Here is a 17,222-nt window from a genome sequence, read left to right as displayed (position 1 = left end):
GAAAGTTTGCAACAACTTTTCCTGTGATTGATTACAAAAAAATATTGTCGAACTTCTTTCGCTTGAACCCGTAGGGCACGTGCGAATCTGTCGAAGAGATCGGTAGTAATCGGTTGATTTTTATGCATAAAAAGATCATACATTTCGGGTGCATGGGTGGGAAGGATATCCAGGTTATATACTATACATGGTATATAATGATACAATTTACTTAGCCGCTTCTTGATGGAAGCCCAACTACACGGTGCATATCCATATCGGTACCCTCTTTGCGAAATCTGCTCAAACGGTACCCTCTTCGAGCATGCACAGGTCATTCTCTGCTAAAACCAAACCAGCAATGGATAACAATCAAGTAAAATTTCATTGTAATAAGAAAAGTAGGTATGACACGTAGAAAAGATGTATACCACGGAACACTAGAATGTTTTATTTATGTGCTGATTTGTCATGTGCACGTTTTTCGTGTACAAGCTACAAAAAATCGACATGTCTTGCATCGCCCATCACCTCGACATATTTTTCGGGCTGAAATGAACCTATGGCTTGATTATATATGCATCACACATATTTACTATGTTCATATACATATCATCTTCGGACAAAGGGCAGTATATTGTCAAAAATAAATGAAAAATTCATAAAAAACAACCTACTTTCGGTTTTGCAGCGGCAAGGGCTACCTCTTTTCATTTGAATTTTCATAGCACAGGTACCCTCTCATTTTTTAACACATAGGTACCCTCAAAGCACGACATATACTTTTATGTGTTAATCGCTAAGTATGTAATATTTACATAAAAGTAAGAAATATTACATACATACTTAACGATTAACGCAAATAAAAGCATATGTCGTGCTTTGAGGGTACCTATGTGTTCCCGGGGATCGAACTCACGCCAGAGAGGTAACTGGATTAGAAGTAATCGACTCAAACCCAACGAACCCACGCCAAAGAGGTAACTGGATTAGAAGTCATCGACTAAAACCCCTCGACCACGGAGGCGGCCGTTCCTGAAGATAGCTTAGCATCTCTTTATCCTATGTAGATTGTACACCAAAGCAATTTCATGTCTTCTCAAGATATATTGAATGATCGTGTTTTAATTTTGCCACATGGCCTCAGTGTTGCATTTTGCGGAAACTTATGACATAAAACTTTTGTTGACGAACAGTATACACAGAAACATTTAGTGCATTCGTTGGGTTTTATAATGTCAATATGGTTTCGCATAAATTTAATTAGGAACTAAAACACGATTAAAACCAACGTTATATAACCAAATTTTTGTGCAAATGATAAGCGTACTATGCTTCATAATGATTTACACACTTACTGACAAAATATACGCTTAAAAGTGCCGTATTAAGCACAAGAAACACACTGGCAGTAACTGGCAGTTTATTATAAATAATAAAAGTTATCATAAGAACTCCAGGACATATTTTGAGTTATCACAAGAACTCCGTAACATTTGAAAAATCGGGTATACATTTATTAGCCCGGGCTTTATGTTTGCAACTCACCACTATAATTAGGTGATTATGTATAGCAACGAAAAATATCACAAATGAAAAGGTCAATATGTACGAATAAGCAAGTAATTTGGTAATTTTTCTCAAAACTTCAAGATTTTTTTAAACGGCGACGAAATATGGACTAAAAGATTTTTTTCTAAAACATAATACAATATGTAGGGCAAGCTTAATTATCAAAGTTTAATTTAGCACCTCAAACTCCCCATTTAAAGTTAAAAATAACCATGTTTTAGGCGAGTTCTCCAAGTATATAGAAAAGTTTTCCACAGAAATCCGTCACGTTTTCCAGGAACTCCGTGACAGTTATCATAAGAACTCCAAACAAGTTATCATAAGAACTCCATCCTTCGTGTAACACTTCCTCCCCCGTGTTAATGATGGCATTATTTACAGAATTAATCAAACAAGCTTGCACTTTCATAACATTTGTAATTTTTGTTTTGATTAATACTTTCGAGGCATCACCTTATTTCGCAAATTTAAGTATACGTTTCCTTGAGCGAAATCATGTGGTCCAAATACTTACAAAAATCGAAAATTGTGAAATAAGTTTGAAATGAGTTAACAGCAGTATCCCTTACGCAATGTAGCCGTTATATGTCGCAACGTTATATAATTTGCAGCTCAATTCCATATATAATAAAATTCATAGCTTTCAAACAGACATAATTCGTCTTGAGTAGCCGGATTTAATTGATATAATACAACAATAAAACCCGAGTTCAACATAGAATTACATCTTGCGACATTTAACGGTAGTGTTCGTGCGGCATTTTACGTAAACAAAAAAAAAATTAACGGCAAATAATTTTGCGGCATTTAGCGGCGATAGCGACATTGAGCGGTGTAACACCGCACTTTGTGGTCCGACCTCAAAGTGCGATACACTTCGCAACGCACTTTTGGGTCCAACGCACTATGGGGTCAAAATCGAGAAATTGACCCGAAAGTGCGTACGTATGCTAAATATCAACGCTGTGGCGCCGTTTAATGTCGCTACGCCGCTAAATGTCGCACTTGCCGCTAAATGTCGCACCATTGCCGCTAAATGTCGCAACCGCCACTAAATGTCGCAAAATCATTTGCCGTTAAATGTCGCAATGTTAACGTTAAATGTCGCACGAATTACCCTTACCGTTAAATGTCGCAACACTACCGTTAACTGTCGCAAGATTGAACTCAAGTTTTATTGTTGTATCAAATTAGTTAAATCTGCCTACTCAAGACGAATTTTGTCTGTTTGAAAGCGAGTGAATTTATTATATATGGAACTGCGTTTCAATTTTGGCGACGACATTACTCATCTTGTTAATAATGTATATTGTTTTGCGTTGGATTTTAGCTGAACTTATGGAAGTAAATATTGATAATTATACCATTGTATACTTTTTGTATGAAACTGCAAAATTGGCATTGTTCTGTAAATAGTTTTGTATAATCATGTCTGTAAAATTGGTAGAAGAGACAGCCTAACGGTCTGGCTGCCTGAGGTGGCAGTTTGATGGCCTTGTTGACTGAGGAGGCAAATTGTCTCGCAGTCGGAAGAGGAAACTTAAATTGCTGACGACCTTAGGAGTTTGCCTAACAAACGCCCTGGAAGCCTAACGTTGGCAGCCTAGCATCATGAGGAGGCAACCTAACATCTTCACAGCCTATCGATGTCAGCTTTGCAACCTGAAGTTGGCAATCTAACAGCCTAAAGTCGGCAGCCTAGTAGCTTAAAGTTAGTGACTTATATTATAAATATGGAAACAATTTGAAATACAGTAAAATCACTATGAAAGGTCTTGCAAAAGCACATACAAATACATGTACATGATTATGGAAAAACGCCTTTACCTTTAGGGCTCTTAACTTTGCAGTCTAATAACCTAAAGCTGGCAGTCTAGGAGCCTGGCAGCCTAAAATTGGTGTCATGTTAAAAAAAATGGAACGATCAAAATAATAAAATGGCATGTTGGATTTTTCCTAAAATCTACTCGTACAAATGGCTTCATACTTTACACATTTATTTATCAATACAATATACTTGATCCTGGCAAGTTACATAATTATTGCATAACTTTTTATCAAATTATTGTCATTTTCAGAAGTTTGATAATGAATATCGTGAACCAAAACCGGCAAGATGGATTTTTTTAAAGTACTGTCTATACTTATGGCTTCATAATTTCCACATTTACTTATTTAGTGAAAGTTCATGATATTGCCAAGTTATATAACTCTGACATTCATTTTCCCAAGTTATATTCCTTTTTTCACTTTGAAAATAGGACCTTGTATGGTTAACCTAATACCTTTAATGGCCGTGTATTTATTGTGGAGTAAGGGGTCTCTAGTGTCAAGGTCACTGGTGTGAAAATTTTTATAACATTTTCGCTCATTAAGCCTTTATTGTTAAGTTGTATCATAGTTTGGGGACATTGCTGTTGAAATTGTGACAGAGTTAAATCGTATACACATACATGACAGTGCGTTAACTGGAGTGCAGGTATTAGTTGCCCATACTCCAGAGCATGCCCATTGATTAGTTCATTTTGTCCGGGGTTTACGTATTGTGACAACAGAGAAAGGGATAGCGATGGAAATATCATATTCAGATGCTCGTTCATTGGTTACTTCTTTTGTGGGGTTTCATTTTGTGGTATCAGGGAACGTGTTTTTATGTTTGATTATGATACAAAAGAGAAAGAAAATCAAAACACTCGGCAATCTGATTTATACTCGGGGGCTACGCCCCCTCGTACAATCAGATAGCCTCGTGTTTCGATGCTCTTTCTATAATTTAATGTATTACATGTTTAATACAATCATGCCAAGGGAGGTCCTCTTCCTTTGGGTTTAGTTAGGGGTCCTGTGGGTCAAGGCCAAAGTCACCAATGCCAAAAATAGATTGTCATATTTTTACAGGTGCATTAACATTATTCTTTTGAGAGATGACTTTTATATTTGTAGGAACATAAAATTGAAGTCTTCTCCTTTGGATGGAGTAAGGGTTCTGTTGGGTCAAGGTCGCAAGTTCTAAAAATAGATTTCTACACTTTTACAGACTTTATTTATTGACAAATGTATTTCATATGTAACGAACTGATATTCAGTAGCTCTTATAATCCCAAAATGCCTTGAACCTTGTTTATCATTTCATTTGTTCGTTACTCCACCCACTATTTTTATAAAGCAGATTATTAAATGTGCTAAATCATCCTATTGTTGATATTTGTTTATTTTAGATAATAAATCACATTTTGTTGTCTATGTATGATATGTATGTTCATTTTCAGATTAATGTTTTACTGTGCACCGCGATATTTTATCGGAGTATTCATGGAAATTTTGTGTTCAAAATCGGCAATGTTGAGTCCTCTGTAATATGCTGATTACTTCCACTAAACCGTTTTAAACTCTTAAATATTCATATATACGGGAAATAAAGTTGAAGAACTTACTGTTTGTGCAGCAAACTGTGTTTATAAAAGTAAATATTGCATGAAATCATCAAAAGAATGTGTATTTTTAATTTACTTCCGTGTTCAGAACCGCCATTAGCTCGCGCCACTAAATCTCGAGCAATGACGTCACAGGTCATATAAAAGCGCAGCTGGCGCGAAATTCAAGACAATGTCGAACATGGACGGCATTCATACGGTCACTCTGGGTTAAATAAAAATATACCAACGGGTATATACCAATTTATAAAATATGTGCGATGAAGAGGTAAAGTTATACCAACCAAGTTTTATTAAATAAAGTGTTTCCCTTGTCTCCATCTCCTGTGTATTTTAATCGCGCGATACCAAATACCAACTGGTATCGAATACCAATACGCGGTTGTGCTATAATATTTGTTGGTATATTTGTGAAATATTTATGAATTATTAAAACAAAGTGTGTATGGTATATACCAACATATATAGAGTCTATATGAATTATATTAAATTATATTAAGAACATATTTGTGAATATTTGATAGAATACCAATATTGGTATAATTTTATCTGGTATCGATACCAGTTGATGCCAACAGAGGTTTTACTTGGATTTTGTGTGCTAGCTCTACCTAAAACTTAAATTCGTAGTGGTGATGATGCAAATCTTTATACATGTATTTTAAATAATCCTATAATTAATTTGAACGTCAGTGTTATAATTATAAACATTAATACCAAATACCAATTGGTATAATTTGGTAGCGAACACGTTATCGAGTCAAAGATGATTGATAAACGGCAATAATATACATTTGATGATATTGGTATCGTGATACCCGAATAGTGTTAATAATAACGGAAAAGTGATTAGTGTTACGTGTATATTCTCTAAATAAAGATTATTTATTAAAGTGCGTAATTTAGTGATTTCGCGAGTGTAGTGAAATTGTGAACATTATTATTAGTGTATTTTATTTCTTAAAACCGTGGTGCACAGTATATAACGTTTTGCATTGTGAATTGGTATTATTGATGCAGATTAAATAACGTTATAATATATTTATTGTTACTGTATTTATGTCTGATTGATGAATGTTGTTATATGTGACTATTTTATGTAACCGTTAATAAAGTTATAGTTTAAATCTTAAATTGCCTCCGTTATTTTATTCTTTAATCATTCTCTATTATTTTCGCCACAAGCCGGGCCCAGGCGAACTCACGTAACACCCCTTTTAGAGTTAACAGGCCAACGCTCGAAGAAGGGGTTCGTTACAAATTTGGTGGCAGCGGTGGGATAGCAATCTATTGTGTTATTATCAAAGTGCATTTGTATTTATTTATAATTATATTGCTATCATAAACCTGGTACCGGTGGTGAATATAAATATCTATTATAATGGAAGACTCAGACATTATAACATTTAAACAAAATGAGAATTTGTGCTTATCAAAAGATGTTGACTGTGAATCGTTACCGAGTGATAATGAATCGATTGACGAAAATCCGTGTAGTCCGTGCGGTGGTAGTATTAGCGCAGGAGATGGAGATAATGAGGAAAATTCTCTTGAAAAGTTAGTTAACAATTTTAATAGTCAGTTACAAAAAGGTTTGCATTCTGTACAGTTAGAAGTGAGAAAATCTTTAATTGATTTTGAAAGTAAATTAGACCATATGCAAACGCAGATTGATAATGTCCATGCTAAATCGTGCAATAAAACAAATTTATATGATGACATGCATAATAAAGATGTGAGTTCACGTGATTTATGTCTCGAAAATGGTCCAATAAGCAGTACTCCTGATAATGACGATACCAATAATAATGGTCCTAATTCTGTGACTCAGATTACGCCGTTTGGTAAGAAAAATAGTAACACGGGCGATTATTCCAGACAATATCCTGTAAATACGCAAGGTAATAGTAAAATGAAGCCACAGACTTATGATGGTTCAGATGACCTTGATGAATATTTAGCGCAATTCAATATTGTTGCGGAACTTAATAAATGGAATTACCATACTAAGTCATTATTTTTGGCAAGTAGTATAGTAGGGGGTGCACGTGCTATTTTATGCGAGTTAGACATAGAAAAACGGCGTGATTTCGATTCAATCGTTTCTGCTTTACAAAATCGTTACGGTTCTATTTATAAGGCGGAGATATTTAGATCTCGACTACAAAGCAGAATATTAGGAAGAAATGAAACTATTCCTGAATTAGCACAATCAGTTAAAAAACTAACGAGAAAGGCGTATCCTAGTGCTTCGTCAGAAGTTGTTGATTTGTTGGCATTAGATTATTTTGTTGATGCTTTGCCGGATACCGACATTCGGTTAAGATTAAGGGAAGTAGGACCAAAAACCATTAGTGAAGCTGAAAGAATAGCCGTTAGGTTAGACGCACACAAAGAAGCAGATAAAAGTAGAGGGGGGAGGAACCATGTCAGACATGTAGCTCCTGAAATAAGTTCTACTGATAGAAAATTAAATGATTTAAATTATCAGATGAAAGCCTTGATGAATCAGGTTCGTGATTACCGTGACAAAGGTGAAACTCGAACACAAAACCAGAGATCTTACAAACCAAACATACAAAGCTCTAGACATGATAACAGGGGTCATTGGTCAAATAATCACCAAGGTCGTAATAAGTATGAGCAAAACAGAAGAGACAAAAATCAAACTTATCCACAAAGTTATGCCCCGGGAAACGAAAACGGATCGAATTTGAGGGCCGAAGTTCGAGACCAAGCACAGAAAGGTCCGACCCGATTTCAATAGATAATAGTAAAGTTATGACAAAAGATGATGGATTTTTCATAATAGTGAAAATTTGCAACACTAAAGTTTCTATGTTAATTGATACCGGTTCGAATGTTTCAATTTTACGGAAAGATTTATATGATAAGTTGCCTTTAATAAATAAACCGGAAATTATACCAGTTAATATGACCATGACTACTGCTACAGGTGATACAGCTCCGTTTTATGGTAAAATCTGTACAAAATTATCGGTTGGTTCTCAGAATTTTAACCACCCAATCTTTCTTGCTGATATTAAGAGTGATGGTATTTTGGGGATGGACTTTTTCAAATCTAATCAGTGTCGCATAGATGTAGGTAAAAATACTGTAAATCTTAATGGTGAAAATGTATCATGTTTTCATCGAGATGAGAATTCTTTCTTAACTTCTTGTCGAATACAAGCTAAACAAAACACTGTTATACCCCCTGAAACAGAAGTGATTTTATTTGGTAAACCTGCTGAAGTAATTAATGACACTATTGGTATTATAGAACCAAATGAACAGTTTTCTGAAAGGAGTGGTCTGCTAATAGCAAAATCACTAATTGATATTGAAAATGGAGATATTCCTATTAGAGTTGCAAATATAGACACAAGACCATGCACTGTGTATAAGAACACAGTTGTTGCTTTTTATGAAGCAGTAAGCCCCCCAGATATTGTGCACGTTGAAACAGTTGGAACTGCTTCAAGTGACAAACCTACTGATATACCTGATCATTTAAATGATACTTTTAAGAAGGCCACGGAACATTTAACAAAGGATCAAAGTGAAAAAGTGAGAAAATTATTGATAAAACATCAGAATATATTTTCTAGAGATTCTGGTGACATTGGTAGAACACATATAGTAGAACATAATATAGAAACAGGACAAGCCCGACCTGTTAAACAAGCTCCATATAGAGTACCATTAGCAAAACGACTTGCAGCCGAACAGGAAGTCAATGATATGGCTAAAAAGGGTATTATTGAACCATCAGTTAGTCCATGGAGTAGTCCTGTGGTAATGGTTACCAAACCAAATGGTAATATCCGGTTTTGTTGTGACTTTCGTAGACTTAATGAATGCACTGTGAAAGACAGTCAACCGTTGCCAAGGATAGACGATACACTTGATGCATTATCTGGATCGGCATGGTTCAGTACTCTAGACTGCAAATCAGGCTTCTGGCAAGTTGGCATGTCTGAAAAAGATAAACATAAGACAGCATTCTCAGTACAAGGGTTTGGTTTATGGCAGTTTACCGTTATGCCATTTGGTCTATGCAATGCACCGGCTACTTTTGAAAGATTGATGGAACGAGTTTTAGCTGGGCTCACTTGGAAGCAATGTTTAGTTTACCTAGATGATATCATAGCTTATTCCAAAACATTTGAAGATCATTTGACAAGTCTTGATGAGATATTTGGTAGAATGAGTGAAGCTAACCTTAAACTTAGTCCTGAAAAGTGTGTTTTGTTCCAAAAACAAGTAAATTTTCTTGGTCATGTGATTAGTAGTGATGGTGTGGCAACAGATCCAAGAAAAATTGAAGAAGTAAGAAATTGGAGAACACCACGAAAAGTTCGCGAGATAAGAAGTTTCTTGGGACTTTGCTCCTATTACCGTAAATTTGTTAAAGGTTTCTCCTCAATTGCAAAACCTTTACATAAATTAACTGAAAAAGGTGAACATTTTATTTGGTCCGATTCATGTGAAAATGCTTTTGAACAATTGAAAAATGCATTGACCCATGCACCGATATTGTCCTATCCTATTTCTGAAGGTATATTCATATTAGATACAGATGCAAGTGCTGTTGGAGTTGGTTCTGTGCTGCAACAGGTACAAGGAGCTGAAGAAAAGGTTATATCTTACTTTAGTAAATGTCTTTCAAAAGAAGAAAGGCGTTACTGTGTAACTCGGCGAGAACTTCTTGCTGTTATTTGCTCTGTGAAACATTATCATCATTATCTGTTTGGTCGCCATTTTATTGTAAGAAGCGACCATGGTGCCTTGAAATGGCTTACCAACTTTAAACAACCAGAAGGGCAGGTTGCCCGATGGCTAGAAACATTGTCTATTTATGACTTTGAAATAAAGCATAGGGCCGGTCGTATACATTCAAATGCAGATGCATTGTCACGACGGCCATGTAGTAAAGATGGGTGCAGCTACTGTGATAGAGCTGAGACTAGGTATGCAAAGTTCAAAGATGAATTAAATCTAGATGAGAGCTGTATTAAAGATAGCCCAAGAACGTTAGTAGAGGGGACAAACAAGTTATTAACATATGAAGTTAACGTTTGTCAGAACTCAAATTTGAAAAGGATAGATTGTTGTATAAGTAATGGTGACGGTTGCTTAAACGACTTTGGAGATGCATCTAAGCGCGCAAAGAATATCTCTAAAGCAACAGCAGCTGACACGGAAGCGCTCAGAGATAATGAAGTTCTTGACGAAATCAATGAGGGTTTACATATGCAGGTCATTGAAACTCATACTGATAAGAACGAAACCTCTGAAGAGTTAGGGAGTCGTAATGATATAGAGATGAATGGTCGAAAAGGTATTCTAGACGAAACATATGGCAAAGCTGAAAATAATGCTAACATATGTAAGAATACTTTATGCTTTGAAAATATACCGGTAAGAGAAGCTGTAGCCACCCTGAATAAGAACATTATTCGAGAAAAACAAAATAGTGACACTGTTATAAGAACAGTTAAACACTGGGTAGACACAAATGAAAAACCAGAATGGTCAGATGTCGCACCTAGTTGTATCGAACTCAAATTCTATTGGAATAGAATAGAGTCTTTATTTATAATTGACGAAGTGTTGTACCATCGCTGGGAGAGTGATGATGGGATCACTTCTGACTATCTTATTGTGATACCAAAGACTTTAGTACCTGATGTTCTAAAAGAATTACATAATAGTCCCACAGGTGGTCATTTGGGAGTTAGAAAAACAAAGTTTAAAGTGAAACAAAGATTCTTTTGGTATGGACTAACAAATGATATAAAGCGTTGGTGTAAAACTTGTGATGTGTGTGCATCACAGAAACACCCTCAGAGAAAGGCAAAAGCCGCTTTAAAACAATATAATGTAGGTGCCCCATTAGAAAGAATAGCTTTAGATATAATGGGACCTCTACCAAGAAGCAATGATGGCAACAAATACGTTTTGACGATAGTAGATTACTTTACAAAATGGATTGTAGCAATCCCTATTAAAAATCAAGAGGCAGTCACAGTAGCAAACAAATTTATAGAAAAATTTGTTTCTGTGTTTGGAGTTCCAAAACAAATTCATTCTGATCAAGGTAGAAACTTTGAATCTTCCTTGTTCCAGGAAATGTGTAAAATTCTCGGATCAGAGAAAACACGTACTACAGCATTTAGGCCGCAGTCGGACGGTCTCGTAGAAAGAGGACAAAGAACAATTAAAGCTATGTTAACAAAGTTTGTTGATGAAAATCAGAAGAATTGGGATGCCTATTTGCCAATTTTGTGTATGGCATATAATTCAGCAGTACAGGAAACTACTGGCTTTACTCCTAGTATGTTAATGCTTGGAAGGGAATTAGACTTACCAATTGATTTAGCACTAGGACGCCCTTCTACGCTTACAAGTCATAACAAAACCGATTATGCCATAATGCTTTCCGAAAAACTTGAAGCTGTACATAATCTTGCGCGAAAACATATTTCAATCGCTAGTGATTCTCAAAAACGAATTTACGATAAAAGATTAAAATATTGGTCATATAACGAAGGTGACCTCGTGTGGTTATATAATCCGCAAGTTAAGCCCGGTTTAAGTGCGAAACTTTCGAAACGTTGGACAGGCCCATATGTTATCTTAAAGAAAATAAATGATGTAGTGTACCGCATACAATTAAACAAACGTTCGAAACCGAAAGTTGTCCACCATGACCGACTAAAACGATACGAAGGGACCACTGACGAATAAAGTGTTATATAAAACTTGAACTCACATCTACATTAGTCATTGTCAATAGAATGAAAAAAAAAAAAAGTGCATTTATAAATATATAAATAAATAAATAGTCAAAATAAAAAGAAACAAAAATTATATGCATATCTGACCTATATATAGTATGCCACTTGTTTAGATTATTGTTCCTAAAATGAGTGATTTTATTTTACATTTTAGTGGTTGTGTGTGGTGTGCCGCAATGTGGTGTTTTCGAAGTTCTATTTGGCATCCAGACATGTTATTGAAAAACACAGCCATTTTAATTATCAGTGTTTGAAGTGTCGAAAATTGTTTTCAAGAAGGTGTTACAATCATAATCAGTGCTATAACTTACAACTCCAAGATTTTGCTTTAATGGATCCAGAGGGAGAGCGAGAGGGAGCTGCGGCTAAACTCACCGAATGGAAAAAGAGTAAAATGCCTAATTTGGTACAAAAAGTAAAATCTGGTTTCCTTACAGAATTAAGAAGGTTACAAACTGAATATGGGCCTACCCCCTGTGAATATAATAAAACGGAAAGTGTAAAAAGCAGTGAAATCACAAGTATGGACATTGACACTGACCTGAAAATAATGATTAAAAACCCCATTTCTCCCGTGCAAAGTCCGAAAAGAAATGTTCTAATAAAAAATATGGATCTTGAAGAAATAAGTGACGAGGAACTTGATTTTGTTGATACCGACGCTGAAAGTAAAACTCAAAAACAAACCAAAGAAACGAACAAACATAAAATGAACAATAATATTGAAACATCGGACACATCATCCTCAAGTTCAAGCTCAAGTTCAAGTGATTCCTCTAGTGAAACAAGTTCTTCAGAGAGCTCGGTAGTGCCAAAGAAAAAGGTAACCAATTCACGGAAAAGAAGGCGATCGTGGAAAAGGTTTTGCACTTCCCTTAGTGACACTAGTTCGGATAGCGATAGTGATAGTGACAGTGCACTTGTTGAAACAAAGAAAAAGAAAAAAGAAAATAAAGATATGAACAAGAGACAAACAGAAGTAGATAAGCAAATAAGTGAATCCAAACAAGAAGTTAATAAGACACAAGTTGAAGTATGTAATGAACACAAAGATTTAAACTTAGATAAGACAGAGACAGTAAGAAAAGAGGAGTTAAAGGATTGTGTTGAAGTTTGCCAAGAGATAAATATGAGCAGGAATAAGGTTGAAACTGATAAAAGGAAAGTCATTGAAAAGATGTCTGTGAATGATACAACAAAAGTAAAAAGTGAGACAAAAGCAACTAACATAAAAACTAAATTGAAAAATAAAAGTGTAAAAGGTAAGGAATTGAAAGTTAACGTTGTTGAAAAAGTAATAGGCAAAGATGGGGAAATAGGAAATGAGAAAGGAACTGGTAAATCAAAAGACAAAGATAGTGTCGATGTGAAAAGTGTTGAAAAAGTTAAAGACAAAAATAGTGATACAGTTAAAGAGAAATGTGTTGAGAAGAAAATTAAGGTTAATGAAATGGTAAGAGAAGAAAGGAGTAAAAGAGTTAGTAATAAAGGTGATGAGGGGAATGAAATGAAAGATGGTCATGTTGTTAACAGGAGAGATGAAAGGAAAAAGGCTAAGAAGACGACAAATGAAAATTCAGTGAAAAAGTTCAAATCAAGTGAAAAAGAAATTAATACAAAGACGATAAACTTAAACCAAAATAATGAACAAAATAAAGATAAGAAGGATAGCAACATTAAAGGGAACGGTAATGAAAGGTTTGACATAACAGGTAAAATTAGTAAACAAAACACAGTTGAAGATGTTGGAGACATAAATAATAAAGTGATGAAAGATAAGAAAGTTAACGAAAGTGAAACAAATGAGAATAAACAAACAAAACAAGCAAGCAAAGAAATTGATAATAATGACAATATGGTTAAAGAAGGAAAAGATGGGAAAAGTGAGGAAACAAATTTAGGAAATGTTAATCATATTGAAAGTGGTGCTGATCAAGTGAAAAACAATAACAGTGAAAATAAGACATTTAATGAAAATAAAGAATGTGAAGAAGTTGTTCAAGGGGAGTGTCAAAATGAAATAAACAATCAGGAACAGACCTCAGTGGGTTATTGTAATGTGAATATAATACCATTAATGGAGGAGACCCAAAAAGAAAGAATTATACTAAATATTGGTGGGCAAAAGTTTGAAACCTCACGTGTTACATTAACGAAAGATCCAAATTCATTACTGGCAAAAATCGTAAGTCCAGAGGGAATGACCCCAAGATACGGTAACCAGTATTTTATAGATCGTGACCCTGCCCACTTTAGGTTTATTCTTAACTTCCTTAGAAATGGATCATGTGACCTAAGGACTCTCCCTCATGATGTGAGATATTTGTACGAACTATATTATGAGGCGTCTTTCTATTGTTTGCCGGAATTAGTGAATGCGGTTATAGGAAAAATCGAACAGTGTAGTGTCGTTTCTGCGAATCTGGTGCCTTTAAAGGCCCATAAACTGGGATGAACCAAGTGACAAATTATGTGAAATCAAAATGTGTGTATAAAAGTGATGTGACTTTAAATAAAATAAAGATATACATAGTGAATAAGTTAAACTTAAAGTGTGTTTTGGAGAAAACTGTTGTGCTAATTTAATATTCAGAGTGATAAAGTGAAAAGAGACACTTAAATGACACTATCATGAATATTTGTTGCTTTGTTGATTTTATGTCTTGTTTGTTTTATTCTTATGATATTTGACATTTAAATTATCTAAATATAAAATATATAGATTTATGAAACATAAGGTTCTACGCTATGCATAATTGTAAGTATTCATTGTTATGTATTAAGTTATTTCTCATTATGCAATGAATATGATTAAGAATCCAAAGACAATCTTAAAATGTATGTTGCTATGTTTACTACTTTAATCAGGACTTACAGCATTTCTTGTTACTTTTGTGAGTTAAAGTTAATATGTTTAAGAGTTCTGATATAGATCTATGTTTTAATGTACATTTTAACTGTGTAAATGTTATTGTCATATGAAATATTTATATTATTTGATCGGTATCATTAAGATGTGCTTGTTACATAATTAGAGGAAATGATATTTTGTTCTAAGATTGTTTCTATTGTTTAAAAATTTTTCTACTTATTAATTAAATTTTGGAGACCAAAACTTAAGTGGTTGGGGGCAATGTAACGAACTGATATTCAGTGGTTCTTATAATCCCAAATTGCCTTGAACCTTGTTTATCATTTCATATGTTCGTTACCCCACCCACTATTTTTATAAAGCAGATTATTAAATGTGCTAAATCATCCTATTGTTGATATTTGTTAATTTTAGATAATAAATCACATTTTGTTGTCTATCTATGATATGTATGTTCATTTTCAGATTAATGTTTTACTGTGCACCGCGATATTTTATCGGAGTATTCATGGAAATTTTGTGTTCAAAATCGGCAATGTTGAGTCCTCTGTAATATGCTGATTACTTCCACTAAACCGTATTAAACTCTTAAATATTCATATATACGGGAAATAAAGTTGAAGAACTTACTGTTTGTGCAGCAAATTGTGTTTATAAAAGTAAATATTGCATGAAATCATCAAAAGAATGTGTATTTTTAATTTACTTCCGTGTTCAGAACCGCCATTAGCTCGCGCCACTAAATCTCGAGCAATGACGTCACAGGTCATATAAAAGCGCAGCTGGCGCGAAATTCAAGACAATGTCGAACATGGACGGCATTCATACGGTCACTCTGGGTTAAATAAAAATATACCAACGGGTATATACCAATTTATAAAAAATGTGCGATGAAGAGGTAAAGTTATACCAACCAAGTTTTATTAAATAAAGTGTTTCCCTTGTCTCCATCTCCTGTGTATTTTAATCGCGCGATACCAAATACCAACTGGTATCGAATACCAATACGCGGTTGTGCTATAATATTTGTTGGTATATTTGTGAAATATTTATGAATTATTAAAACAAAGTGTGTATGGTATATACCAACATATATAGAGTCTATATGAATTATATTAAATTATATTAAGAACATATTTGTGAATATTTGATAGAATACCAATATTGGTATAATTTTATCTGGTATCGATACCAGTTGATGCCAACAGAGGTTTTACTTGGATTTTGTGTGCTAGCTCCACCTAAAACTTAAATTCGTAGTGGTGATGATGCAAATCTTTATACATGTATTTTAAATAATCCGATAATTAATTTGAACGTCAGTGTTATAATTATAAACATTAATACCAAATACCAATTGGTATAATTTGGTAGCGAACACGTTATCGAGTCAAAGATGATTGATAAACGGCAATAATATACATTTGATGATATTGGCATCGTGATACCCGAATAGTGTTAATAATAACGGAAAAGTGATTAGTGTTACGTGTATATTCTCTAAATAAAGATTATTTATTAAAGTGCGTAATTTAGTGATTTCGCGAGTGTAGTGAAATTGTGAACATTATTATTAGTGAATTTTATTTCTTAAAACCGTGGTGCACAGTATATAACGTTTTGCATTGTGAATTGGTATTATTGATGCAGATTAAATAACGTTATAATATATTTATTGTTACTGTATTTATGTCTGATTGATGAATGTTGTTATATGTGACTATTTTATGTAACCGTTAATAAAGTTATAGTTTAAATCTTAAATTGCCTCCGTTATTTTATTCTTTAATCATTCTCTATTATTTTCGCCACAAGCCGGGCCCAGGCGAACTCACGTAACACCCCTTTTAGAGTTAACAGGCCAACGCTCGAAGAAGGGGTTCGTTACACATATTTGGAAGGTAGATAACTTGCATGGTATTCTTCCTTTTGATTGAGGTAGGGATCAATGGGGCATGGTCACAAAAGTTAAAAAAGATTTTAATTTGTAGAGTGAAGTTCACACAAACAGTTCACGCTTTGATCAAATTTGCTTCTCGTATGCGTTTTGTTATTTCCATTTTAACACCAGAAAGGCAGTGGTTATTCATATTATTGTTGCAATAAATTAAAAAGATGTTTTCTTTACACATCTGTCTTATGTTTTTGTTTTGAAAAATAAAGTTCTTAAAATTATCTTAAAATAGATACTCTATTGTGCGTATGTTTTGTATTTATGGTCATTTGAACTTCACAATGACGTACTCGACATGGGCATTCGGACATGATAAGAAAAAAGTTCAAATCAAACTCGTGAATAAAAATTAGAGGATAAAACTGGTTACAGATATCTAACTAATATCTTCGTTACATATGTATTATTCATGTCTTGTGTTTTTCGAAAGATGTCAGATTTAATTTCATTGAAATATTTAAAATGAAGCTTACAGATTAAGATTTTCATTACAGCAGAGCAATGATATAAAAAGCCTTAATTCTCTGGCCAATACGGCTAGCTGTCTTCAGCCATGTAGCAAGGCCAAGTAATAGATATACCATTGCTGCGTTGACGATTTCTGGGTT

General features: G+C 34.2%; 2 protein-coding genes across 2 annotated transcripts; both read left to right on the top strand.

Annotated features, from left to right (window-relative positions):
• Positions 1-7,925: 7,925 nt before the first annotated feature.
• LOC132720650 (uncharacterized) lies at positions 7,926-11,738 on the top strand. Its single transcript, XM_060704819.1, has one exon. The coding sequence runs from the start codon at positions 7,926-7,928 to the stop codon at positions 11,736-11,738; it is 3,813 nt and encodes a 1,270-aa protein (XP_060560802.1).
• A 337-nt stretch (positions 11,739-12,075) lies between these two features.
• On the top strand, positions 12,076-16,550 carry LOC132720644 (pre-mRNA-splicing factor CWC22 homolog). The gene has a single exon (XM_060704811.1). It carries the CDS (start codon positions 12,120-12,122, stop codon positions 14,241-14,243), a length of 2,124 nt encoding a protein of 707 aa, XP_060560794.1. The 5' UTR covers positions 12,076-12,119; the 3' UTR covers positions 14,244-16,550.
• The last annotated feature ends 672 nt before the right edge of the window (positions 16,551-17,222 follow it).

This window comes from Ruditapes philippinarum, unplaced genomic scaffold (assembly GCF_026571515.1).
Source record: "Ruditapes philippinarum isolate M1 unplaced genomic scaffold, ASM2657151v2 ctg3744_1_1_1_1, whole genome shotgun sequence".
Lineage (NCBI taxonomy): Eukaryota > Metazoa > Mollusca > Bivalvia > Venerida > Veneridae > Ruditapes > Ruditapes philippinarum.
This window is presented reverse-complemented; position numbering and strand designations above follow the sequence as displayed.